This window comes from Lampetra planeri, chromosome 53 (genome assembly GCF_965212315.1).
Source record: "Lampetra planeri chromosome 53, kcLamPlan1.2.h2, whole genome shotgun sequence".
Lineage (NCBI taxonomy): Eukaryota > Metazoa > Chordata > Hyperoartia > Petromyzontiformes > Petromyzontidae > Lampetra > Lampetra planeri.
In genome coordinates this window covers 4396029-4423514 of record NC_136159.1, presented here as the reverse complement: position 1 = coordinate 4423514, position 27486 = coordinate 4396029, and the positions used below count along the sequence as shown (strand labels likewise).

At 50.7% G+C, this 27486-nt stretch overlaps 1 protein-coding gene across 3 annotated transcripts in view; it reads right to left on the bottom strand.

The window, feature by feature from the left end:
* Nucleotides 1-7420: 7420 nt before the first annotated feature.
* Nucleotides 7421-27486, bottom strand: part of LOC144734845 (insulin-like growth factor 1 receptor) — a 118371-nt gene continuing 98305 nt past the window's right edge. For all 3 annotated transcript variants that reach the window (XM_078617257.1, XM_078617256.1, XM_078617255.1), the window contains 11 exons: nucleotides 25325-25632; nucleotides 24324-24460; nucleotides 21532-21694; nucleotides 19715-19817; nucleotides 18491-18561; nucleotides 15087-15316; nucleotides 13942-14052; nucleotides 11318-11477; nucleotides 10658-10787; nucleotides 9124-9258; nucleotides 7421-8454 (listed from right to left, as the gene is read on the bottom strand). In XM_078617257.1, coding sequence (XP_078473383.1) covers nucleotides 7971-8454; nucleotides 9124-9258; nucleotides 10658-10787; nucleotides 11318-11477; nucleotides 13942-14052; nucleotides 15087-15316; nucleotides 18491-18561; nucleotides 19715-19817; nucleotides 21532-21694; nucleotides 24324-24460; nucleotides 25325-25632 — 2032 coding nt within the window. In that variant the 3' untranslated portion in view covers nucleotides 7421-7970. The remainder of the gene's footprint in view (nucleotides 8455-9123; nucleotides 9259-10657; nucleotides 10788-11317; nucleotides 11478-13941; nucleotides 14053-15086; nucleotides 15317-18490; nucleotides 18562-19714; nucleotides 19818-21531; nucleotides 21695-24323; nucleotides 24461-25324; nucleotides 25633-27486) is intronic.

The window sequence follows — 27486 nt, the reverse complement described above, 5'->3', positions numbered from 1 at the left end:
GTATTCCTATTCATTGCGTTTTTATTTTTTACAACCGGCTTCTGCCATCGAAATAAAAAAAACGCGGGGTAAACAATAAATAGCAAGAAAGTGGGAATAAGCTGCATGCACGGACCATACCTTTACAAACTAGCGAACGAGTACACTTAGTTTAAAAACCACTAAAAGTCACTAATATTTCGAGTGAAAAATAACTTACCAATATTCAAGACCATAATTTATTGAATGCTGTGAACCGAAAAATATTCACACAAATTACAATTTAAGTCAAAAGAAGACAAGTATAGATTAATACATATAATCATTTTTTTTCCGCCCCAACTACTACACACAAGAAGCCGCGGACGATTGTGTAACCCCCTCCTCCTCCTCCTTAAAGCTGCGATACTTTTCGCTTGTGGGCCCTTTTGTCCAAGACAGGAGATCAATTAGACCGTTGAGCACGAGTGAGTGATTTTGGCAACAAATACAAGTCGGGCAAGGGAAGGGGTTATGGTGGGTCGAGGTGGGTGGAGAAAGGTGGGTGGACAAGGTGGGTGGACGAGGTGGGTGGACGAGGTGGGTGGACGAGGTGGGTGGAGGTGGGTGGAGAAAGTGGGTGGTGGTGTGAGCAAACGATTGATACGTGACAGATACCATACAAGAATATCAACCATTGAATCGGGAGTACTCTCTCGATGCCAAATACGGGCGACCCGCATATTAAACGACGGGGGGGGGAAGGGAGGTGTGGGGAAATGTCAATGGCATTGGGGATGGCGCAGAGTGTGGCGCAAAAGATATCAAGCCGCCGTTATCCGGCCTTCTGATCTTGAAAGACTCAAAAAGACAGTCATGGACATACAGAACAACAAGTGCTCGCTGTTGAGAAATGGCAAGTGCTTTTTTTTCCTACTAAATGTTTATACTTTACAAAAGGTTGTTTTTGTTTGTTTAACCTTGACTTTAAAGAAGAAAAAAACAGAAACTAGACTCCTGAGTTTCAGACGAATGAAAAAAAAGCATTTAACGGCAATAAAACAAATAACATTCACTTTTAAAAATAAGGATGGGCTGTCATTTTCTTTAACTCTTTCAACGTACAACCTTCCCACTGAATGGTACAGAGGTCATCGGTAAAGTGTGAGTTTGCGCCAGGTTCATTCTCCGCGTGCCGGTCCGTCACCTACACTTACAGCAATTGTGAGGCCCCCGCCCCACCCCTCCACAAGTACCCTGGACCATGAATCAAAGTGTACCAGGTTGACAACAACAACAAAAATGAATTAAAACACTGCTCCTAAAAATTATAATAATAGGAATTAAACATGTCTCCTGATTGCTTTCCAGGAAAACCTACAGACCATTTTTCCCATTTTCCGTGTCGGAAGGCTGAGCGAGCGCGCGCGCAAAAAAAAAAAAACCCGCCTGCCACTTTTTTTTAAGAGGTAGGGGTCTGTAAAATAACAGACGTTGAACGTTGACGGCCGAGACGCGCTGTCTGGTTGAATCGTACGCGGATCACAAGACGCGGGGTTTAATTATTTGTTGCAGCGACGGGGACGTGTGCGTTCGTGGCCAAGACGATTTGAACGTATCCGGGAATTGCATTATTTTTTGAAAATCCATCCCCCCCCCCCAATCCAATCTCGTCACGTGGGAAAAGCCGCGAGCGCACGGCACTTTTCAGAAGGGAGCCTCCGGTGAAAATACAAAGAGGTCTGAGAACATCCCAAATTCATAACAAGTCGTGGTCCGCGCTTGCCCTCCGGCTACAAATTGGGGGGTGGGGGTCGCTTCTTGGCTCATTTGGGAATGTGTTTACTGCCTTTCGGTGTGCAGAGGTGTGAATGTACAACAAAAGAGACGACCTCGGGTGGAATATTTAAGCACCGCAGTTTTTTGACAAAAAAAACCGGCAACAACAAAACATTTGTCAAGGCTCAGCACGACGTTTTTAAGCGAGTTTCCCTTGTCACCGTTTTTTGTTGTTGTTGCGACTAATACCCAGAAGGCTGTTGCCAGATTCTCTGCACCACAGGCGCTGGTCCATTACTGAAGGGAAGCAACGTATACATAATTGAAAGACGGGTGGCGGGCAGGCGGGCGGGCGGAAGGGGGTGAACAAAAATAAGCGGGATGAGATGAAAACCGAAATGGTGTGGGGGCTTCGCGTGCTATATATTTGCATCAATTGAGACCAGGTCGGCAATTCCGTGCTCTTAAGCCGGAAGCATGCTTGAGCTATTTGATTCGTTTTAATTTTTTACTAACCCCATCCGCCCTCCCTCCCTCCCTCCTCCACGCCAAATATAATATTCCTTGCGGGAACAGTGCTCTCCGAATGTAACGAGCCCTAAAAGTTAAGGAAATCTCGTTCGTTTCCAGAGGCGCCGTGATGCCACGAGAGCCGTCGCCGTTCTCCTTGCAAGGACCGGCGCGCGCGAGTTCTCGTCGACGCGGACTTCACGCGACTCGTTAACATTTTGCGCCAACGATCACAGGGACACATTTCGGCTGTCGCTATTCCGAGAGGTAACTTTTGCCCTGCTGTAGACTCGTCTGGAGGTGCTGCGTTTCAGGATGTAGCCGACATTTCCCAATGCAAATAACCAGCAGGAAAACGATTCTTTTGAGACGATCGGACGGCAAATGGTTAATTTAAAAACCACTTCACTTGCACGTCCTTTACGATAATTGCAAATACCTCAAAGCCGCCCCGTCTAATCCGCGCACATCTGCAACGGCCTTGCATTCATTACACGGTGCCACTGTGCATAAGCGTCGCGAGAAATATTGCTGCCGAGACACAAAATGAACGTAACGCGAACGAGATGCACACATCCCCACCCCGCCCCACGTGGTGCACACACACTCACGCTGGAACTGTGTGAAAACAAAACGGGCGTCTTCCCCGGCTGGATAGCAGTGGATATCCGTGGCGTAGTTGCCACGAAACATCTTGGGTTGGCAGCTAAATATATCCCACCTACAACGATTCGTTAAGCGGGAATTGGTTTTGCATTAAGACAGCCGAATGATTCAAGCGAAATGACCGATGGATATGTAGCCAGGGTCTGCACACCAATGATTTAATCCATGACGGTTCATCCCCGAACAGGGTTTCACCTACCAAAACGGCATTGCCGTGGGTTCAAGCAGCAGGGGCTTGTATTCGATGGCCACTCTCAAAACGATCACGCGGTATTGTTAAACTGCTTCACACACGCGCACATTGCACGTGTAGGCACAGGAGTGTAAATGCATATGCGTACACGCACGCACGCACACGTGTGTACAAACACACGACCTACGGGGGACAAAAAACAGACTTGTCAAAGAGCGATCGGGGGGGAACCTAAAAACGGGACAAAATTTCCCTAAACGCTGATGGGGGTATGTTTTTTTATCGCACGCCTTCTGTACACTGCAAATTTCCTGCTTTTAAGCCCCCCCCTCCGCCAACAACCTCGCCCACACCTGCATTACATTGCAGGAGAGTCAAGAGGTCAATGTTATATAACTGTATTGCCGGCATGCTTCGTGGGCTCTATTAATCTTCTTCTTATTGTTGTTGTCGTCACAGGGCTCAGCAGCATTGCATCGAGTGTGGCCGAATCTGCCGCACGAAGAAATTATTTCGCCAGCGGGAGGGCGAACGCACTTGCACGGAGAGATGGGCCGGCTGCCCCCCCCCCACCACCACTCCCTTGTCGAGCCCCGATGAATCCCCCATCGCGCGCGCAGGACGACAACGGGAAGTCGATGCCGGCCCTCCCGTGCATGAGGTAAACCACGTGGACAAGCCACCGCTATGGAAAATAAAATTATTTTCTACAAAAAAAAAGAACACACGTCTACGCGATAATAATAATAATTGTGACGACGACGACGACGTTCATGAAAGATACTAATAACGACGATAAGAATGAAAGAAAAACTAAAAACAAAAAAAAAGTAACCAATGGTTTTTTGAGGTAGATTCTTTCTTTTTTCTTCTGAAGAGACCATGGAACGCACTACTTTATGCGTGCTTTGTGTAAACGAAAAAAACTCCCCTCCTGTGAAAATGTTTTCTATCCAAGTGTAAAAAATTTCCAGACTACGTCGACAGCCTTTTACAGTGATCTACAATTATTACCAAATAAATAAGATATAATAATTATACCTTCACAATATTACCAGAGAGGAAATATATCATAGAGGAAGGGGGGGGAAAAATACAGACGAAATAACCTTTAAAGCGAATATAACTAGCAAAGCAGTTTAGCAAGCAACATAATAAATTATGCAATTTAACAATGACCTGCTGGTTTTGTAAAAGAACATCAAATCAGGAACGCGAGTATTCTGTGCGCGAGTATTCTGTGCGTGCGTGTGTGTTTGTGTAAATGAGAGTGTATTTGGGCTTCAGGATGGCCCTTGAGAGCCTTCAACTTGTACGCCGCACGAAACAACAATTGTGAAAGGGAGCCACTACACAGATGCTTTGCTTGCTTTGTTTGATGGCAACCTATTTTCTTCCCCCCCCCCCCACAACGCACCTGTCACATTTTGGGTCACCCCCCCGCCGCCCCAAAACGTGTATCGGTGAATTAATAGCGACATGAATTGCCACCATCACGCACGCGCGCACGCGTGCGCTCGTGCGTTCGCCGGTACGATTGGACTTGGCAGCGACAGCAAGGGGAGCAGGTGGATCCCGAGTGCGCCGGTGTACGTGCGGCGTAGCCACAACAACGTACACGCCGTGTACGTGGACACGCACGGAGTACGTGTATACACGGTGTGCAATTGAATATGCCGCGTGCGCACTGCGCGCAAAATCGTGAGCGCGCGGGGTACGGGCCGCTCGTGAGCGGAGCGCTGCTCGGCGTGCGAGCGAGGACGGTGCCCACTGCATTGTCGTGCCTTGAAAGCGTGGTGGGGCCCGTACCAGAGCGGTGATGTATGACATTACGCCTCGGTAGGAGACGAAGCACGTGGACGATCTGGGCGCCGAGTACCCAACGACGACCTGCGCAAATATTTAAATTGCGCGGGGTCTGAATTGGTCGAACTCCGATTCGCTAAGGGAATTTGAAAATTTTCAATTGCTCTTAAGTTAGGAGAGGAATTACGGGTAACGGGGATTACCCGTAAGTCGATTGTCAAAGCCAACTAATAGTATAACGTAATTAATGACAAACATGAATAACAGCAATAACGAAAATAATCTACAGAAACGTACTTTCTTCAGCCACAGACACACTGAAGCGCACGCAGCGATGATGTCAGTGGCCACGTTGCATGTGGGTTGCTTTCCTGGCAGCCGATTGGCTGCCGAAGTGGGCGTTGATGATGTCACCCCTAGCAACGGCGCTCGTGCAATGGGAGAGTTGCGATCTGGCGAAAGACATTCGATGTTACTTTTCTAAGCACGTTTCGAATGCAACATATTGCGAGTTAAACGTTGGGTACTCGGGCTCCTGGCTCGCGAGAATTTATAAACGCATTTCCCTTTGCGAGCACGGTTTACTTTTAGGCCCAATTTACCACGAGGGGCGAGACGGGATAACGAACCGCATTTCAACAATTACTCGAGGGTAGGACCCCGTTATGGGAATTTAAAGGGACTCCCTTCCGCGTGGATTATCGAAGCAAAGCCACCTGCTGTTTCGCCGATGAGTTCTTAAAATTGCGCGGGACGTTTTGTTGGGGGACGTTAACGCGCTATTGATGTTATCGACTTCGTGCACGGGGGCGTTAGTTAAGGTGGTGGCGAGGTGTGCTCTTCGCAAGTCACGAAAAAAGTAACAAGGCAGCCCCCCCCCACCCCCACACACTTTGACGGGAATTAAAACAGGGGCCGTGGAAAGATCGATTTGGCCAGGCTGCTGTGCCCCCCCCACCCCACCAGGCAAGCAAAGCATCCTCTCTCTTAGTGCGCATCGAAGTGTGTGTCCACGCCACAATTGGCTACCCTCCCCCCAAGTTAGAACGTTGAGAAAATGTCCTCGGACAGTAGTTGAAGTTCTCGCAGGTGCCATTTAGAAACCCGGGCGGCGATTTGAGCTGCGTGCGGTGCGTTCAGCCGATGTGAAAATTTGTTCGCAAACAAAAAAAAACCCGTGGGTCTCCTGCACGCCATCGAACGCTCGGATATGCTCATGGTAAGTGTGTGTGTGTGGTATTTTTTGGTGAGAAAACATTGCAACGCCATAAGAAACCGGGAGATTAAAACAGCAGCAGCTGAACAAAACATTACATTATTATACAACACCCACGTAACAAGTCACCTGACACCCATCTCAACTTGGATCAACTCCTCCACGTGAATTTCTATCTCTCTCTCTTCTTTTCACGCAAATTTCCATCCAAAATGTAATTTTTTTTTATCCTTTCAGCGAGCAGAAGCGTCGAGTCGGTCCCCGGCTCCTGCCAATCTACACTTCAAAAAATATCATTAAACTCTTGCCATCTACGAAACCTGATGAGTTATATTGCTCCATGATGGGATTTTTATATATATTTTTAAATTATTTCGAGTCGGGGGAGGTGGTGGAGGTCGGTACAAAAATCCTGTACAATTTTATTTTTACTAGTTTGCATAAAAAAGTAAAAAAAAAATTTCTGAAAACAAAAGAGCTATATACTGTTATTAGTCAGCTGACAAAAATATATCAACAGCTGCACATTCACCTAAGTTTTATTTTAGCCACACAATAATGCGCACGCACACACATTTCCAGAAACAACTGACTTTGGAGCAACAGAGGCCATGGAGTGCGCCAAAATATTTTTTTTTTTAACCGAGGGCACGCTCCCTCCGTCGCGCGCTCACAAAGACAGCAGCGGGCGGTGCAGGTTTCAGCCCAAAACAGTTTTGTATTCCTCGACAACAACAAAAATATCGATTGAACCCCCCCCCCAGACCCCTTGGCAAAGAAAACTGCAAACCGACTTGCGAAATTCCTTCATTGCTTACGTTTCCCCGTGGTTAGGCCATCCTAAAGGTGTCTTCATGTCGTTTTCTTTTGAGGGCAGTCCAGCTTCCGAGCGTGTTTCTCCTACCTCGACAAGGTTTGTTTTCTGCGTTTGGAAGCTTCTGCGGTTTAAACGAAGGACGGAGTAAGGTGGGGGGGGGGGGGGGGAGCAACAACAAAAGAGAAACCTCTCAGCCATCTTAAAAACATGGCCCTCTCACATCGAACGCAGGCCCCTTCTCTTTGATTTCGGTTGCTCCGCCGCTCCCCCAAAGCCCCACTCCTCTCCCTTTGCGTCTCCCAATTCCACACGATTCCATCCATCCGCGGTGCAATTTTCCAGGCAAACTCAAAAGCCAAACGCGGATTTCTCACCGTCTCAAGCATCGTCGTTCAAAATTGGTCTCAAGCTCCCTAGTAGAATTCTCGGACACCCACCCACCCCTCCCCCCACCCCTCCCCCCACCCCTCCCCCCACCCCACCACCAAAAGTTGGGTCGTAATCTTGGAAATATTTTTCTGTCCAAGCAACCTTTTTTTAGCTTGCAAAGTTTCACTGTAATAGTGTTGTAAACGGCTTCACCGGGAGGGGAAAAAAAATTCTTGCACGCAGTCGTTAATTTATTTGTAGTCCGTCTGAGGCTGCCCAACGCTCCCGCTGAGGCCAGGCCCTCCCCACTGGCTCAACAATCGAGCGCGGCGCCCAGCATCGCCACCTCCCCTCCTGTAGTGTTTTGCATTGCGTGAGTTCCTTTGTATTTTTAAAACTGCCTTCACAGCCAACGCCCAACATTCAGCTTCGGCGTGTGTCGTAGTTTTGCATGATTAAAGTGCCTCCGTTATTATTATTAATATTCAACTGTCTCATTTTTGCTTTGCCTTGGTGGTGGCGGTTTGCGGCGGTTTGTGGCGGCCCCGTCAACATCCTTGAATGTTTTGTTTTGTATTCGCGGACAGCGTCGTCCGTAGCCAACCCCCCCACTCCCCCACGCCCTCACACCTTCCCCGCACACACGCGTCCGCCGTTCAGCACGACGACTGCGGCAGGTGCCGGTCCCTCTCTACGCCTTCGTCGTCGTCGGCGCCGCAGAAAACCAGCGGTCGCTCCTCGCGATCGTCGCCGGGCGACGACGCCGAGGGCCCCCCGCCACTCCCGCCGGCGGCGGCGGAGGCCCGGCCGGGGTCGCCCCTCGGCGGCTCAACCTGCGCCGGCCTGCACCTGTCGGGCAGCGGCCCGCCGCCGCCGCCGCCGTTGTTGTCGCGCGCAAACTCGCGCACCGAGTGGAAGGAGACCGCCGGCGTGAGCGGCACGCTCTCGGGGTCGCCGTCCGAGCACGGCCACTCGTCGGGCTCCGCGATCGGGCCGCAGCCCACGCGATTCTCGTCGCTGTAGTAGAAGGAGAGGTCGTGGAAGGAGGGGCGGAGGTCGTCCTTCATCGAGCCGATGATCTCCAGGAAGGTGGGACGCATGCGCGGGTTGTACTGCCAGCACAGGCGCATCAGCTCGTACCTGCGGTCGGTGCGAAAGGAGACGGGGGGGGGGCACGGACGGCGGTCGAATGTGTTTCGGCATATACTGTCGAGACAAAGGTCCCTCCCCCGCCGTGTAGCCTCAACAAACGTTTGGGGCAAGTGCTGTTAGCGAGCACCGATGAAAGTCGTCACGGCACACGAGGTGGTTTATGGCCAGCACTACGCCTAGCCGCCTTTGTCTCCCTAGTGGTGATTTTAAACACCACACTAGGTACTCATTTGAGGCTGTGTTGGACACTTGGGGAGGCCCGGGACCGGTTCAGACAATCGCCACAGAGTGTTGGTCACCATCGGGATTTGAACTCTGGTCGCCGGGTTCGTAGCGCAGCGCGCTAACCACTACACTGCTCGCTCCCCACCTACAACAATAATGCACACGCACACACAATGGTTCACGACCATTTGCCTTCTTCCATATTTAATAATCGCGTGTGATCAATGGCCGCCAGTGCTTGTTGAGACACACGCACGACTATAATGATCCCCTGCAGTGCCGCGTCGAGTGTCGGGGCTAACGCTGCAACGAAGCGCCTATTACGAGCACGGGCCTACAGGCCGCCACCAGCAACGCGCGCTGACGCGCTGCCCCCCGCTGCTCACGGCGTGCAACAACTCCGCGCGGAGAGCGAAAGGGCGCAAGACTCACAGCTTGTCGGGACAATTGTCGGGCCTCTCCAGCAGGCCGCCGTCCATCACGAACTTGAGCACCTGCTCGTTGGACATGCCCTGGTAGGGCTGCTCGGCCAGCGTGGCGATCTCCCAGAGCACGACCCCGAACGACCTGCAAGGCACCGACGCGCACACGCACGCGCACACACACACGCACGCGCACACGCACGCACACACACACACACGCACGCGTACACACACACACGCAAGCGTACACACACACGCAAGCGTACACACACACGCACGCGTACACACACGCACGCACGCACGAGTACAATAAGCGCAATTCGCCACCGCCCGTGCCAGGCTAGGTGCGTTGAGGCCGCGCGCAAGTGCAGAAGGACTCACTGGCACGAAGTCAAGATGCACGCGACAGACGCGTGCACACGTGATGTGCACGCGCGCAGCACGCAAGTGCGCGCATGCGTGTGCAAACGTCTGCATCCGCAGACAGATGCACAATCGCGCGTGAATGCAGGCGCTAACAAAGAGGATACAAATTAAAAAGATTGTTGGGGCGAGGGCTCTTAGCGAGCACCTATGAAGGCCGGCACGGCAGCAGCACGCACGGCCGCCTTTGTCTCCCTGGTGACGATGTTTACGCACTGCGCCAGGTAGCGCAGTGCGCTAACCACTATACTCGCCGCTTCCCACCAACACCCGCACATATGTGTACACACATGAACACATAAACGACACGCACGTGCAGACACAACACATATACGAAAGTAAACTATTTCTTAGCAGGTGAGGCTCCTGAGCTATATAGGAGCTCTTTTTCATAAGCGACCCGGCCACAAATGATAGCTCAACAAAGTGGCTTATCACGTGGACATTTATAGCAGTCAAACACTCTGAACGCACATCGATTCTAAATGTGGAAGGCAAAACCGGAGGACCCACAGGAAGAGAGACATGCAAAATCCAAATATACAACAGGCGTCAAAAGGGTCGGGATCGAACCCACGACCTCCTGTATACCAGGCGAGGTAGTTAACATCTACTAGCCAACGTGATGATGATGATGATGAGAGAGAGACACGAAAACTGCAAATATATGGCAGGCGTCATGGTCGGGATCGAGCCCACGACCTCCTGCATACCAGGCGAGGTAGTTAACATCTCCTAGCCACCGTGATGATGATGATGAGAGAGAGACACGAAAACTCCAAATATACGGCAGGCGTCATGGTCGGGATCGAGCCCACGACCCCCTGTATACCAGGCGAGGTAGTAACATCTCCTAGCCACCGTGATGATGATGATGAGAGAGAGACACGAAAACTCCAAATATACGGCAGGCGTCATGGTCGGGATCGAACCCACGATCGCCTGTATGCAGGCGAGGTAATTCATCTCGGCACACACGCACGCACGAACAGCATTGCCACACTGCACCGGTGCACCCGGAAGCAACAACACTTTAGCGACAGAACTGACGGAAATTCTCCTCTCCTTATTGCAAACGATGACCACTGTTGTTATTGTTGTTGTTATTGTTGTTGTCTCACCAGACATCGGAGTACGTCGTGAACACGCCGTCGCGCAGTGACTCGGGCGACATCCAGCGCACGGGCAGCAGACCCTTGCCACCCTTGCGATAGTAATCCGTCTCGTAGATGTCGCGCGTCATCCCAAAGTCTGGAACACAGGAGGGAAGTTATCCACCGTGTTCTCACACACACGCGTGCAGTGGCACTCCCACCCCGCCCCCCTGCCCCTCCACACGCCGCATGCTAACCGTTGTGTGACCGCTCCCCGCATTCATGCTCGCGCTCCCGGCTACGTGCGTGTGTGTGCGTCTCGTGTGGGGGCGAATGAAAAGGCTGAGTCGACCTAGAGGGGGCCCAGGCCCGGTTTAGATAATCGTCACTTGTGTTGGTGGCCGTGAGAGGGAATCGAACTCGGGTCACCGGGTTGATAGCGCAGCGGTGTTAACCGCTGTCAAAAACAAAGATCCCCCGTATAGCCTGTAACAAACTGCTGGGACAAGTGCTGTTAGCGAGCACCTATGAGGAGGTGGGTGGCCAGCACCACGCTGGGTTCGTAGCGCGGCGGGACGCTATGTATGGGCACACGCACGTACACATAGCCGGGCGCACGGGTGAGCGGGTGAGCATGCGTGCGTGCGCGTAATGCGCACGGGGAGGGGGAGAGCCAGGAGGCCAAACCTCCGATCTTGACGGTGAAGTCGTAAGCCACCATGCAGTTGCGAGCGGCGAGGTCGCGGTGCACGAACTTCTTGGCGTTGAGGTAGGCCATGCCGTCGGCTATCTCTCCCGCCATCTGCACCATCTCCTTCAGCGTCGGCGCCGGGCGCTTTGGGTTATTCTGCGAAGGTACCAAGAGGCGGTTCGCCCCCACGCCAAGTAAGAAAAGCTGGCAGTCAAAGTTGTGAAGGGAACGCTGTTCACGCGAGCGGGTTCAGCGTGGCGCCCTCCGTGGGTGTTGTTTCGCGTTCGCGCCCTCCGCGTATTGGCACAATGTTTGGCGATGTCCGACGTTTCGAGATGTTCCACGTGCCGGGGAAGCCCCCACGTGCTAACGTTTGCTGCTTTGGATTTCGTTTCATTTCGTTTCGACGAGACGGAAAGTTGCACGTAAAAATAACGAACAAAAGGACACCCAGTAGTGACACACTGGAAACAAGTTAAAAGTACATCAATAAACCATCCAAAGGCGCTTTTAAGACATATCGCGCGGACGTAAAAATGTAATTTTTGTCAGACACAACACTCATGATTATAAAAAAATCCATTATTACCCAAAATCTATTCAACGTAAACAAGACCAAACTCAGAACCGTTGCCAGCGTTGCTGACTCACACCCCCATGCCCCCACACACCCGCCCCCCCCCCCCACCGTGGCGTGGGATGGTGAAATTGAGTAATGACATCCAGTTTGAAAAGTTATGTTCTTATTTGACGAATCTTATGACAAAAAAGGATGATGATGATGATGATGCAGGCGTTGTGGTAGTGGACAGATGTGAAATGCTTCATTGCCAAAAAGCCTTACCACCTTTCCAGAAATGTATTCGTGTAATCCAACATTGATAATCCCATTTATTACGTGGATTTTTAAAGTTCAATTTAACTTGTTTATTTTCAGCATCTTTATTTCTTTTTTTCAGACGAGCCAATAATGGGGCATCGACGGGCTGTAAGGCACACGGCAACCTACACTTCGTAGCTAAAATATAACGATATCAAACCAAAAATTGCCTCGCGAAATCCAATAACAGAAATGAAACGCAAACGGCGAGACGTTTTTGACAGATCATCGCTCTTGATCCACACCACGCTGCCAGGAAAGGGGGGTACACGGCCGCGCCAAATTATATTTTGGTGATAAAATGGGCCAAAGCACCGCCGTGGAGGAGACGTGACAAATGCGCCTGCTTAAATGTGACGAGCTTTGGACGGCAATGGAAGCAGCAACGAAACTGACGAGGTACGATGCCGCCCTCTGCTGTCCTGCTCGCAAAAACGCAACACGCTTTGGTCGAGAACCCGCTGCCTTGCCCTGGAGCAGAGGTCGCAAACGGGTTTTAATTCCTTATCCGTACTCGTACCCGGCCGCACCAGGGTCGCAAACGGGTACCCGTACCCGGCCGTACCCGTACCCGTATCCGGCCGGGTACGGGTACGGTACGGGTATCGGGTACCTGATTGCGACCTCTGGGATGAATCCATGTTGCAGGCGCGGGTGGGTTGATTCTAGGAACTTGAATTGTGAGAAGAGACAAGACTTTGGGAAATGAGTGACAAACGGTTACTCACCAGTGACTCACGGCCTACCCGTACCCGTACCCGGCCGCACCAGGGCCGCAAACGGGTACCTGTACCCGTACCCGGCTGGGTACGGGTAGCCGGGTATCGGGTACCTGGTTGCGACCTCTGCCCTGGAGAGGAGACATTGCGGGGACAGGCGACGTTTCAGGCAGTGAGGTCCTTGCTCCGTACCTCACTGTCTGAAACGTCACCGATCGGGCAATGTCCTTTCATTGTTGCCCAATCAATCGGCGACGTTTCAGGCAACGGCCCTTCTTCATAGCACAAAACTAAAACTGAACGATAAACTATTTTCTATTGTACCAATACACCAAGAAGAGAAAAGCATTTTTAAATCGCACCTGCGATTATCACGGTTGTCTACGTACGGTGCGAAAGAAGTTCAACATACATGCATACAGACTAAAAAATGCGTGATGCTTATCTTGTCCTCGGTACAGTTTAGTGTTGTGGGATAAACTATTTAAACATTTTTTTTCTTACCAGGTAAGGTTCACTGGGCTACGTAGCTATATGTAGCAGTGGAGGCCCGTCTGCCAGCAGTAGTGTGTTCAAGTAAACAATTTTTTTAAACTACGTTTTTTTGTATTTTACCAGGTAAGGCCCATGTAGCTTTCCAGCTCTTTTCCAGACAAGATCTGGGACACAAACGATAGTTCAACTACGTGGAAATTTGTAGCGGCCAAATACTCTAAACGCACATCGATTATAAATGTGGAGAAAAACCGGAGGGACCGGGAGAAAAATCCACGCAAGCACAGGTAGCACATGAAAATTTTAAATATACATGGTTGGGATTTAACCCACGACCTCCTGTATACCAGGCGAGGTAGTTAACATCTCGCCACCTGGGAAAACCAGGTGGCGGCAGTCGTAGTCCGTCGTCACGCTCTACGACGTTAACTCGCCCGTAAGTAAAGCAAGCCCTTCATCGACGAACATTTTCACGGCCGATTTCGCGACCGGAATCAATTCTACGGCAACCCCTGCCGGCACTGACCTCGGTGTCCGGTCGCAGCGAGCGGAGGTAGCTCTTGAGGTCACCGTTGGTCATGAGCTCCATGACAACGAGAGTGGGCTGCGCCAATGACACCACGCCGAGCAACCGCACCTGCGAAGCGACGGGAGAGAGGCGGTGTCGTCACCCGCCGCGGTCCGTCGTTGGTCGCCGTTCGATTCGCCGTCACCACGCGCGGTTTTCCCCGGAGCCAGGCGCCGAGTGAAAGCGCAAGGGGGCGCCCACTACGCGCGAGGCCGTCGCGCTCGACGTGTACGGCGGTAAAAAATAAACACCGTCGTTTGCCTCCACGCACGACACTGGGTCGATCCGGCAAATGTAAATAATCATCAGTTATCTCATTTACCACCGATACTAAGCAGGCACAAGGTAAGGGCCACTCAGCTATACAGTAAAACCTTGGATTGCGAGCATAATTCGTTCCGGAAACGTGTTTGTAATCCAAAGCACTCGAATATCAGTTGTGATCACGTGACGCTCGGCAGACAAAGCGTATACACGTGCTACTCCTATTGCAAGACCTTGCTCTTTGATCAAATTCATATTTATTAAAATAAATTGCTCGTTTTGCAAAACACTCGCAGACCAAGTTACTCGCAATCCAAGGTTTTACTGTATATCTCTTTTTCAGAAAGGACCTGGTGACAAATGATAGCTCAACGACATGGCTTCTGTGGACATTCATAGCAGCCAAATACTAAAAACGCATGATTCTAAATGTGGAGGGAAAAACCAGAGCACCTGGAGAAAAATGTACGTGACCACGGGGAGATAGAACATGCAAACTCCAACCATACAGCAGGCGTCATAGTCGGGATCAAACCCACAACCGCCTGGATACCAAGCGAGGTAGTTAATATCTCACCACCGTGGCACCCGAACATGGGACGTTGGGGAACCATCGCTGGGGGCCATCAACGGCTCGATCCACGCGCCAATGTTGACCCCACCGTTGCCCGTTTACTGGGTTCTCATTCACTCGCTCGCTCTCTCGCTAACTCTCTCTCTCACACTCTCTCTCACACTATCTCTCACACTATCTCTCGCTCTCTCTCTCGCTCTCTCACTCGATCTCTCTCGCTCTCTCACTCGATCTCTCTCGCTCTCTCACTCGCTCTCTCACTCACCACGTGGTGGCAGCTGAAGGACTTCATGACGGACGCCTCGTTCAGGAACTCGATGCACTCCCGCATGGAGGCGCCGTCGTTGACGGTCTTGACGGCGACGCGAGTCTCCACCTCGTCGGGCACGATGCCGCGCGCCAGCCCCTCGTAGACCATCCCAAACGAGCCCTGGCCCAGCTCCCGCAGCAGCACGATCTTGTCCCGCAGGACCTCCCACTCGTCCGGAACGTACACTGGGAAAAGAGAGAAGGGGGTAACGGGAGGGGGGTGGGGGTAGGTGGGGGTTAACACTCCAGAGCACGTCAACTCGCGAGGGACCCGGCGATCCGTTTGCGCTAATGGCATAACCATATCGCATTGATGTCATACCTGGTGTGCAGCGCACAGCCTCCTCCTTCTCTGAACTTGAGACAGAATTCAACGTGAAGCATTCGGGTCGATGAATGATCCAGCACTGAGCCATTCAATCAAGCGGTGGTCAATCGCTTCCTTATCACTGTTCCATCGCCACTACCGTGGCTACCGTTCCCATCATCAACCGATTGCTCCACTCGAGTTGGGGACTGGGTCGAGGAGACCGGCCGTTTCGTCTCATCCACCACGCTGCGTTCAACCGCTGCCACTGCCCGCAGGTCACACAACTCAACTCGCTCTCCGCTAATTCCCCGTCGGATCGCTCGACTCCAAACCTTACTCCCCTCGCCACCACCACCACCACCAGCACCGTCTCCTCTCTCAAGGTCTAGCAGCCTCGCTCGATTCACCAAAAGCGTATTCTTGTCGGCGAGTAACGTGAAGAAGCACTGGCGGTTCGCGTGAAGAGGGCGCCACTGTGGCGAGATGTTAACTAGCTCGCATGGTGTACAGTTGTGGGTTCAATCCCAACCCTGAAGTCTGCTGTACATTTGGAGTTTGCATGGTCTCCCCGACATCGAGGTTTTGTTTTGCTCGGCGACGCTCACGGCACCGCGAGACTCGGCTCCACTTCATCCTGAGGTGCTCGGGGGGGTTAAGGAGAGCAAAATGCAGGGCTTGATGCGGACAGAGCGTCCCACAATGACTCATCTGGAGACGTGGGAACAAATGGCCCTTCCAGATCGGGGGGGAATAAAGGGGACATATTTGACGAACTAAGCCCACGCAGCTGCCACTAACTGGCATTAATAAGGAAAATTCATTGATTTTTGGAATTTACCATTCTCATGAATGAACTAAGAGCAGATGGCGTGTAATTACATCCAGCTGAGAGTCCTTTCAGACCAAAAGTTTGTTTTCCGAGTGACTTCAGATGGAATGGCTGAGATAACTAGTTGTAAAAATTCTCAAGTACAGCATTAAATTTCGGAGGAAAATAACCGTCACTTTGAATTCCCGAGCAATCAAAGGGAAAAAAAATAAGTTGCAATTAAGTTGAGCAACACCAGTTCACTTTTTTTTCCAAAATGGCTCTTAAATATCAAACCAAAACGTTTGGCTAAAAACCAGGCAACTTAAAATATATTCTTCGTTCTTTCGGTAAAGTCACGTAAAAGGGAAATAATAAAATAATATAAATATAAAACAATAAATATAAAACAATACATATTTATATTACTTTATTATAGAAGGGAAATAATATTAATATAAAACAATAAATATAAAACAATAAATATTTATATTATTGTATTACTTCCCTTCTATGTGACTTTACCGAAAGAACCAAGAATATGAATCCCTGCAGTCACGAAAGCTTTAAATCAAAACTTTAAATATAATTTGTGAAAAAGCCTTGGGGGAGCACGCGCAGCCACGGGCTGCGCAACAAAAAATCGCAATCGATTTCAGTGCTCGGGCCACGTAACGAGCAGGAAAATCAATCGCGGATCATAACACCGGCTGCGAAAAGCTCCACGCGTTGACGACACCCGATTGGCTCACAAGTGACGGCATCGCATTTATGCCCCCGGCGCTATTTAAGAGCGAAACAAGAGGAGGATTTCTCCGCAACTCTGGCTGTCGCCTGATGAGGCTAGTTGCAATTACCGCCGAAATGTGGCGGTACTCGAATGGTAAATGTTGTGGGTTTAATCTCCCAACACACCGGTTTGCTGAACTAGCAACGAATTGGCCTCATTTGGTTTACGTGACAAACCTTGCTCACTGGCCGTGTCGGGTGGCGGCGGGTTTAACGACGCGTTTATATTTACGTGATCTAACCCCCCCCAAAAAAAAAATACCTCTATTATGGTATAATATTGGTCACGAAAGCCGACGTGTTAAACTCATCTTCGTTCTTTAAGCCGACGACAAAGCGACGAGCGTCTGTCTGTAAGCCGTCTTCGTTCTATCGCCGCGACTCCGCCGTAGCTTGCCCGTTCTACCGCGCGCGTATCGACAGGCGTTTACGCCGCGGCGATTTCGCTTCCAAAGTTCCGAGAGGCAAACATCGGCCGCGGTGTTTGCACGGAACAAGCGCGTGATCCGACGACGCAGCACTCGCGTGTATTCGGTTCATCTTTGATCGAGGGCAAAGAGGGGCCCGTTCGTGCCGTCACCGTGTCGCAACTCCTAATACGAGGACAGCACAGGTGGCTTTAGGCCGCTAAATTATTTCATGAGCCACGCGCGCGCGCACACACACACACACACGTGTGCTCCTGTGCGACTGGAGTTGCCATTTTGACCCAAGTTGCTCTCTCAGGCAAAGAACATTTAAGCACTTGGTTAATTCCATTCAGGTTGTATGAATGTACGTAAACATTCTTTTTCGCACCGTACGTAAGCAACCCTGCTGAACGGAGATGCACATTACCTCATGAGCCAATTTGGAATGATTGTTCGCAAATGCAACAAAATGTTAATTCATCTTTATACCTCATTGTTATTTTAACTTGACACCAAGCCGTAAAGAAATTTCACCAAAAAGCAGCTGTTGCCAGAGGTCGCAAACGAGTTTTGATTCCTTACCCGTATCCGGCCGCACCAGGTACCCGTACCCGGGTACGGGTAGCCGGGTATCGGGTACGGTACGGGTATCGGGTACCCGATTGCGACCTCTGGCTGTTGCGCAATTGGTATTGCACTGGACTTGGAACAAGGAGGCAAGTATCTTTACATTCCCCCGCCGGGTAAATGTGTGCCGAGCAAAGGCAGTCGGTCAATCGGAGGCAGTTGCAGGCATCGCCAGATTGCCAGCGCTTCGCGGTTGACTCAGACCATCATCCATTCCGGTGTTATAAAACGAATACCACTTTGTGGGGGGGGGGGGGGGGTCCAAACAGCAGTTCTCCCAAGAGACTTTTAGACCTCGATGCTCATTTGCGAAAGAAAAATCACCGGACTTCCTTGACTTGACTCCCGACTGCGCCTTAAAAAAATCACGTGCCGAAAGAAAAAAACGTGTTCCAGACCTTTTTAAGATGACTTACTTTCGTTGGCGCTGACGTACTCCGGATTGTCGGACGTGTAGAGTCTTCCAAGGGGAACATCGACATTGTTCCTGCGAAAGAGTGAGCGTCAGAGAACAATTCAGTGACAAATGGCAAGTAGCAAGAAGTACTCCACAGACAATGTGCAATATTGAAAGCCCCACTCAAGTTAAGAACTAAACCTGACGTGACACTCTCTCCTGACGCGCTTTCGGGTTGTACCGCGTGTTTGTTCAGGCACGATGTCCGACGTTTCTCTCCACGAGCTTGCTTCCTCAGGAGCAGTTACAGCTACACGTTCTCGCTCAATTACAGAGCGAAATCAGTGGCTCCAATCAAATCTGAGAGCTACACAAGCGCCACAAGCGTACAAACCAGGTGGTCGTGTACACGTTTTGCTCGCTTTGCCCAGGTTCGGTCTGCGCGTGTGATTTCACGCTGTGTATGCGGCAAACCTAGATCTATCCAAAATACGCGATATTACGCGGTTTAAAATCCCTCCGATGCGGCGACGTGGTCAGACGTGGGACAACACTGTGCATGCACTGTGTGCACTACTCGGTTGGCAGCTGTCTCGTGCACCATTTGTTTGGAAAACATCTACTACCGCGTAAAGCGAGGGAAACCTGTACAACAGTTCCATTGCAATTCTGTGCACCTACCAAGATGGTGCCTTTTTAATTAAGGCACACAGCAATAAGGCTGTTTATGTCATAGAAACAGATAAGAACATTTGAGTACATAAACGTAGATTTGAGTGCGTAAACGCAGAGGCCATGTTCGTACATTATTTATATATATATATTACCAGGTAAGATCCTCTTAGATGTGTAGCTATTTTTCAGAAGTGACCTGGCCACAAATGATAGCCCACCAAAGTGGCTCATCACGTGGACATTTATAGCGGCAGCCAAATAATCTAAAACGCACGTCAATTCTAAATGTCAATTCTAAATGTGGAGGAGAAAAATCCAAACAACCACGGGGAGAGAGAGAGAACACGCAAACACCGGCAGGGCCGGGATCGAACCCACGACCTCCTGTATACCAGGTGAGGTAGTTAACATCTCACCACCTGGTTTTCCCAGGTGGCGGCCCGCACTCGCTCTCTCTCCGCAGTCAATCATGCGTAGGCCTTCGGTGCGGCAGTCGTAGGCCACCGTCACACGCTCCACGACACTCACGGGGCTCGTAAGAAATAACGGGACGGCCGTTTTCGCTCACCTCTTTCGAAACACAAACACCAGGGCGAAGAGGACGATGCCTGCGATCACCACAATCGTCAGCGTCACCACCACCGGCACCACCACGTCGTTGCTGTTGTAACCTGGCGCAACGAACGAACAAACGCGTTTTGCCCGCGACACCGAAACGCCGTCACAGGAAATCGTGAAGACCGTGTTACTCCTGGGGAGATTGGTCTCCGCCGCAGGAATGTGGAATGTCCACCCACTCACCCAGGAGCCGATGGGTGCCACCAATTTAAGTTCATTAGGGTTCGCAGCCACTTTTGACGCTCCGTGAGTGTCAGTAATGTTACACGTTTGGTACAAAGAATATAATGATAATACCTGCTAAAAAAAAATGTTTTAGTTTTTGTTTAGTGGCGAGTGAAATACGAATTGTGCCCTGGGTCTCCCCACTTCATCAACCAGCAGTGACCAGCATCGTGAAGTATGGTCAACACTGGGAGGGGAGGCCGTCATCCAACAGTGGACTGACAAACAGCGGTGTAAAATGGGCACTTCAAGCATGCCGGCATAAACAAATGAGCAACGGGAACTTGCCCCAAGAGGGCGAGCGTGTGCATTTCACCGATCCAGATGTTAACAGCATTATGTCTTAAGTGATCAGACAAACGCCGCAGCCTGCGATGTACAGAGCGCGTCGACGATGGCTGTTACGAGGAGTGCTTGGAACGCAGATAATTCAATTAGGCGCACTGACCAAAACTTGGGAGCATCCACTCCTGTGGTCGGGGTCACTATCCGGAAATCCCCAGTCCTAGTGTGGATATTTACCGAACAAAGCCATAATCCAGATAATCTCTCGGACCTCCGATTAGCACGGTTGGCTGCTTACGGTGTGAAACAAGTTCAACATCTATGGGACCTTTTGCCAGTATCAACTGCCCAACCCGAGCGATAAATCCTCTGATACTGGCATTGTTTTTGCACTGTTCGCCTTTTTGTGTTCTCTGGTCTGACACTGGTGAGACAAGGCGATAAAAAGAAGGCTGACTCTGGTGTGGGCCAATCAGTTTCAAAGACAATGCAGAAATTATCAGAGCGTGTTTGTTTGCCTGATCAACACAAGTACGTGTTGTTAACGCAGACTTGATACCTTGCAAAAGGTTTATCTATTTGGTGTCTGAACATCTAACACGTGCTGTTCTATTGCCAAAAAGGGTAAAAACCTATCCTTGTTTTTCATACATACACCCATCTCTGAATAGGATTGGCACTCACAGCAACGTTGACGGATTGCAACCAAGAGCAAAACGCGTGCCCTCAAAGCGAACCCGTTGCCACCTTTGGTGTTATATGGTCCGCGAACTCCAGGCCGAGCGCTAAATGCCGAAAAACCCACCGATGTGTCCCTCGGCGGCTTCAACGCACACGCAGGCGCCCTGTGTTTACACCAGGTGACCCCGGGGGGAGGAGGTATGCAGGACATCTCGTCCTGATGACGGTGTGACTACAGTCAACTTCTGCTCAGCGGGAGGTAGATCATTCTCCTCTGCTGTCCCCGTTACCTTAATCTGCTTTGTCCCAGCACACCGTGCAACTGACACCCCCCCCACTGCCCTCCACCACCACCCCACGTGTCCCCTGTTCCAAGCCCAGGGCTCAACAAAACTTCCTCTCTCTCCTCTGCTTATGAACGACTCTCTCGTTGTGTTTCGGGAAATAAAGACCAACAACCAAATGGTCATGCGCGCGCCCCAGTTTTTTGCTGGTACAACGGCTGGAGAATCCACTGTGAGCTGTAAATCGTGTTGTTGCACCAAAGTTGCGCGCTGCGATGACCCCACCACTCACTATGGTCGGAGATGGTGAAGGTGATGGGCTCGGTCCACGAGCCATTGCCGGCCAGCGACGTCGCACGGACTTTGGCCGTGTACTTCCCGGGGATGGGCAGGAACATCTTGCAGCCGCCCACCTTTTGATACTGGGACCGGGAGACGCACTTGGGGTTTTCCGGCTGCGGGGATAAAAAAAATTCGAATAAAAAATGTGTTGGCTGCCACTGGGATTGCAGACTTGCATCCTTGAAATGAGGTAAATCATCTCAAAGCATCAAGTGCTAATTCTAGATTTGAAGCCTTCGTGACTGCAAGGATTCATACTCTTTAAACCTACGTGACTTTACCAAAAAAAACAAAGAGCATCAAGTGCTACCTTGTGCTACCTTGGGCATGTTTTTAGTAAACGATGCTGCCGCGGACGGTCAGAGCACTGGTTCGATTCCACCTCCCCCGCACTGGAGTTGAAACTAATTATCCGAAACCTCACCACGCCAGTCCACCGATGCCACAGTTCGTCGATCGGCAAACCCCGTGTGGTCGGGTGAAGTGTGTCTTCCTCCCACATCTTCAAAAAGTGTGTATGGCCGGCATGGAAGATTCCGCCAAAATGCTCTCTTAGAGGGGCGCGCGGGAGCTGCCCCTTCCACCGGCAGTGGCACGCAAATAACTCGAGGGCTGAGTCTCCACCCTTACACACGTCCCTCTGTAGTTCACGACGCCAAGTTGACACGGCGAAAGCGTCATCAGCTCTAGCGCCCCTTCACCGTTGGGCCGCACCCGGCCCACGAGTTGGGCAGCTTCGCCGGACGTGTTTTGTTTTATTGCAACTCAACGCCAGCTCGGTACAATACGCCAATCGCAAAATGGGGGCGGTGGCGGGAGGAACAGAAAGTCCGCGAACAGCGAACCCAATTTCGGCGCAACAGGGCTGAGAGAAGGTAACTACCTCGCCTGGTATGCAGGAGGTCGTGGGTTTGATCCCGAGCCCGACGCCTGCTGTATATTCTTTGGGTCTTTCGGTAAAGTCACGTAGATAGTTTGAAAGAAAAAAACAAAAAACTACGACGTTTCGATCGCAACACAATCGGTCGTCATCAGGAAAAGGGGGTTAGCTTCTCAAGGCAAACTGTTTATAAAGGTTTGAAATGGGCGTGGCCCAAACGTCAGCAGCATGGGCGGGGCAGCTAATGTTAATGTGAGTGGTGGGAGGCGACCGCGACGGTGGTGGGTTTTCCACCAATTAGAGGGCAGCCAGGTAAAAATTTGCATGTTAATGGCAGATCGGTGAGCGGCCTCCATGACGACCGCGCTGAGGTGGCTATGTTAATGTGAGAGATTAGCATGTTAATGTGAGAGATTAGCATGTTAATGTGAGAGATTAGCATGTTAATGGGAGATCGCAGAGCCACCGCCACCTCTAGGTCGGCACGTGAAGGTGGCTGTGTTAGTGTGAGAAATGTAACCTGTCAATGTAAAGCTTTCGTGACTGCAGGGATTCATCTTCTTGGTTCTTTCGGTAAAGTCACGTAGAAGGGAAATAATAAAATAATAAAAATAAAACATAATAAAATACAATTCTCACGACGTTTCGGCCACAACGCAAGCAGCCGTCCTCAGGTGAAGAGCAGGACTGTCGGAAACACAGCGTCTGAATGTTCTTCACCTGAGGACGGCTGCTTGCGTTGTGGCCGAAACGTCGTGAGAATTGTATTTTATTATGTTTTATTTGTATTATTTTATTATTTCCCTTCTACGTGACTTTACCGAAAGAACCAAAAAAATGTAACCTATTAATGTAAAATCGGAGAGCCGACATTAACAACTAACATCGGAAGGTGGTAGGATGGGAACAGCACAGCCGGTTATGACTTAAACTGGTTGATAATGTCCTTCCAATGATTACTCAGTTTGTACCCATCTTCTCGGTGGAAATTGTGTCTGTGTCTGTATACAGTATATGGATGGCTTAATGAACGAATCTTTGTTGATAGCCAGTGGGTTTGCAAAGTACCATCGTCTTAGAGAAATATTTAAAATCGGCGTGCATTTAGAGTATTTGGCTGCTGCTATCAATTTTCACGTGTGATGATGAGCCACTCGGCCGAGCTCTCATCTGTGTCCAGGTCGCTTCTTAAAGAGAGCTATACAGCTCAGTGAGCCCTAGCTGGTGAAATACTAAATAGTTTGAGGTTTTAGTTTACAATTGGGCTCACTCCCCCACCCAGCTGGGGACCACGTGCAGGGGGGGACATGAAGGTTTATATGGGGAGGGGAAAGGGGTAAGAAGGCAAGGGGTAAGGGGGAAGATAACTTAATTTATTTATCCAATGCTTTTAGACGTGACTGTCGTAGATTCAGAGCGCCAGATATGCAAGAAAAACTAATTCATACACATGCTCGTCAGTATAATCTTGGTTCTTTCGGTAAAGTCACGTAGAAGCGAAATAATAAAATAATAAAATATAAAAAAAATACAAATTCTCACGACGTTTCGACTGCAACACAAGCAATCATCATCAGGTGTGAAATCCACAGCAAGAAAATTTGAAAAAAGTGGCGGTTTTTCCTGACGTCAGCACCACGAACAGCGGTTTGGCAGTTGGTCAGATGGACGAGTGTTACGTGCGAGTGGGACGTCAGCCCACGTAGCCAAAGAGCCACGGAAGATAACTAACATACTTGGGGAAGAAAAAGGACAGGGGGAGGGAATGGGAGGAGGGGAACCGGGGTGGGGGAGGTGGGCGAGGGGGAAGTTCGCCGGAGGTTTCTGACGGAGAGGGACGGCGTCGTTGAGTCGCGACTCGCCTCCTGGTCGCGGCGGTAGAGAACTTCGTAGAGCAGGATGAGGCCGTTGGGTCTCTCGGGCTCGGCCCACATCAGCTGCACGCCGCCGTCCTCGGCGATCTTGTACGTGACGGGACCCACGATGTCGTCCGCGCCGGCTGTAACGCGATGACGAGAAACGCAACGGTCACCGGCCAGCCACGGCATTTTCACGTCATGAGCGACGGCGGCAACTCTGGTGGCGTGGGATCGACAAACCCACAACTCGGTACAATCCCATCGAGCGATGGAGTCCTCTGGTCTAACCAGTGTGAGAGTGTGTTCAAAGGTGCGTTTCATAAACAACGACTGGTCCTACAGAGAGAGCAACGACCGGTAGTCACGCGGAGGCTTGTCTTGGAGATCTGATTGGAAGTTGCAATAACAGTGATGGCACCAGGCAGGGCAGAAATTGGGTTTGTCCAGATTTGGGCAACTTATTGTTTTTTTTTTAAACAAGAAAAAAAGGAGCAGAAAAGATAGTCATTGACGACTGCTATAAATCTGCTCTCTAGTTATGTTACGCGAGTGACAACTGCCCATCTGAAGCATGTAAGTCGGGTTTCACAATTAACGGCAAAAGTGGAATTCCTGAAATTCAAAGGATTCCGAAGAAATGGTTTCAGGGCTGTCTGCAAGCATTTCCGATCCTCCTAAGAATCTTAGGTATGTCACCTGAGACAAGACACCGAGAGCCGTTTACTGCTCATTCCCCCGGTGTCGTCTTTCAACTGTTTAATGCCGCCTTTCTGGCTTTGGCGTCAAATCGGAGAGTTCGAAGGCTGCTACTGAACACGCTTTTCGGTCGGCGGTCGTCGTCATCGTCGGGTGGAATTAAATCAAAACAAGCCGCTGCGGTCGAGAGCAACTTCCTCCCTGCGGATAGTGACACGGAAAGAAAGATTTAGATTTTTTTTTTAATTGTCAACAATATCGTTCCAGGGCACAACCGCTGGCGGGGGGGGGGGAGGGGCGGCACCCACCTTCGGGCATAGTCCTGGCGAAGACGTAGCTTGGCGTGCTGCAGCCGACACGCTCCGCCTCGTGGTTGCAGGCCTGCACGTTGACGAGGTACAGCGTGAAGTGCTGCAGGCCCGAGATGACGGTGCGGTCGTGCATGTGCGCGCTCTTCTGCCCGACGGGGAAATTCTTCGGCTCGTGGCTCTCGGTGGGGGCCAGCGGCGGGCGGACCGTGCCCGCCGTGCTGTTGGGCGGGGCGATCGTGGCTTTGGCATCGCCGATGACCGTGCCCTCGCCGCCGCTGGACACATCCCTGCGGCGCCGCGACGGCCTGGGAGCGGCGGGGACAGAATGTTTGTAACGAACACCGTTAACTTTACGTCCTCATTATGATCGCGCGGTCGATTAGCACCCGCACCTCCAATTAGCACCAGCACTTCCTACATACGGTGCGGAAGAAATTCCACATACGTACATACAACTTAACCTGGCTCTGACGATGACCTCTGTATGGCTTACACCCCGATGTAGGCTCACAAGGTAGGTTACGCGATCTAACCAAAAAACCTTTATTATGGATATTGGTAGCGAAAGCCTATGTGTTAAACTCACCAGGTAGGTTTTTGGAAGCAATATTATGATTTATAAGTGATTTGTGGGTTAGCCCACTTCATGAGCTGACCAGGTGTGTGTTCATAGAACTCTCCACCACCCAACGCAGCCGAACAAATTCGAATGTCGCGTGAAAAAGCTTTCAATGATGCGCCAATTACTATTGTTCAGCTCACCAGGAAGTTGAAGAACAATTCTCACAAACTAATCAGATCTTCATTCTGACTTCCTGGACCCAGTCCTGACAATGCTTTTTAATAACCCCCACTCCTCATCTCGAACACTATCATCTCATGTACAATTTTAAAATTGCTGTCATTTTCCTTGGAATAAGGAGCCATTTTCCTTGGAATAAGGAGCCATGTAAATCTTGGAATAAGGAGCCATTTTCCTTGGAATAAGGAGCCATGTAAATCTATATAAGATAAGATGAGACATTCGCGACAGAATGTAGGGTCTTGCAGCTCGCTCCGAGATGCTGAGAAACCATGGGTAGTGGACGGGGAAAGTCAGGAGGGGGAGATGTTAACTACCTCCCCTGGTATGCAGGGGGTCGTGGGTTCGATCCCGACCTTGACGCCTGCTGCTCTATATTTGGAGTTTGCATGTCTCTCTTTCCCCGTGGTCACGTGGATTTTTCTCCAGGTCCTCCTGGTTTTACCCTGCCACTATAAAAACATTTTTACCCTGCCACTATAAATTTCCACATGACGTCGAGCTATCATTTGTGGCCAGGTCGCTTCTGGAAACGAGCTACATAGCTCAGTGCACCTTACAGGGTGAAATAAAACAAAGTTTAGTTGCATAAATAGTTTACAGTTTAGGTAGAAGTGGCAGACACACAGGGCACACAGAGCCCGCCCCAAGAACTCTTCTCTGCATCACGGTCCGTGACCCGAACGGGAACTGCTAATTGTTGACATTCACTAAGTGACCAGTGGGTGGCAGCATGGCCACATGCTGCCACCCACCCATGCATGTTGAACTTCTTTCGCACCGTACATAGCCAACCGTGCCCATCGGAGGTTGCGGGGGGGAAGGACAACAAACTAAAAACACAAAAAGCAGCTCTATAATGCAATTGAGCTTTAAACGTAGAAGCTTAACCACGACTCTGTTCCCCTTCTTCCGCACACCCCAGGCCCTACCAGAACGTGACGGAGTTCGACGGGCAAGACGCCTGCGGCTCCAACAGCATAGCTCCCGGGTGGCACCGACCGGCTCCAACATTGTTTTTCCACTGACGCATCCAAGCCAGGCTGGGGGCCGTACCGCCGACGTCAACATGCGACGATCGAGTTGGGACGCGTGTGGACAATGCGGCGACGCCGTGTTTGAGTTGACCGACTGACGTCAACCCCACAGGCTTTTTTCGCACGGTCACGATACAGACGTCTCGCGAGGTCAGCGTATCATCGCGGTTCTGGCTACGGCGATTGCCCCTCGCACTGGTTCAGTTCGGACGTGCAATTGGTAATGGTGCAAGAGGCTATCTTACCGCCATTCTCCTGACCACCCAAGAAGCATAACGCATATGGCTCAGCGTCGCCACGCGAGTCCGTAGCAAGGTTCC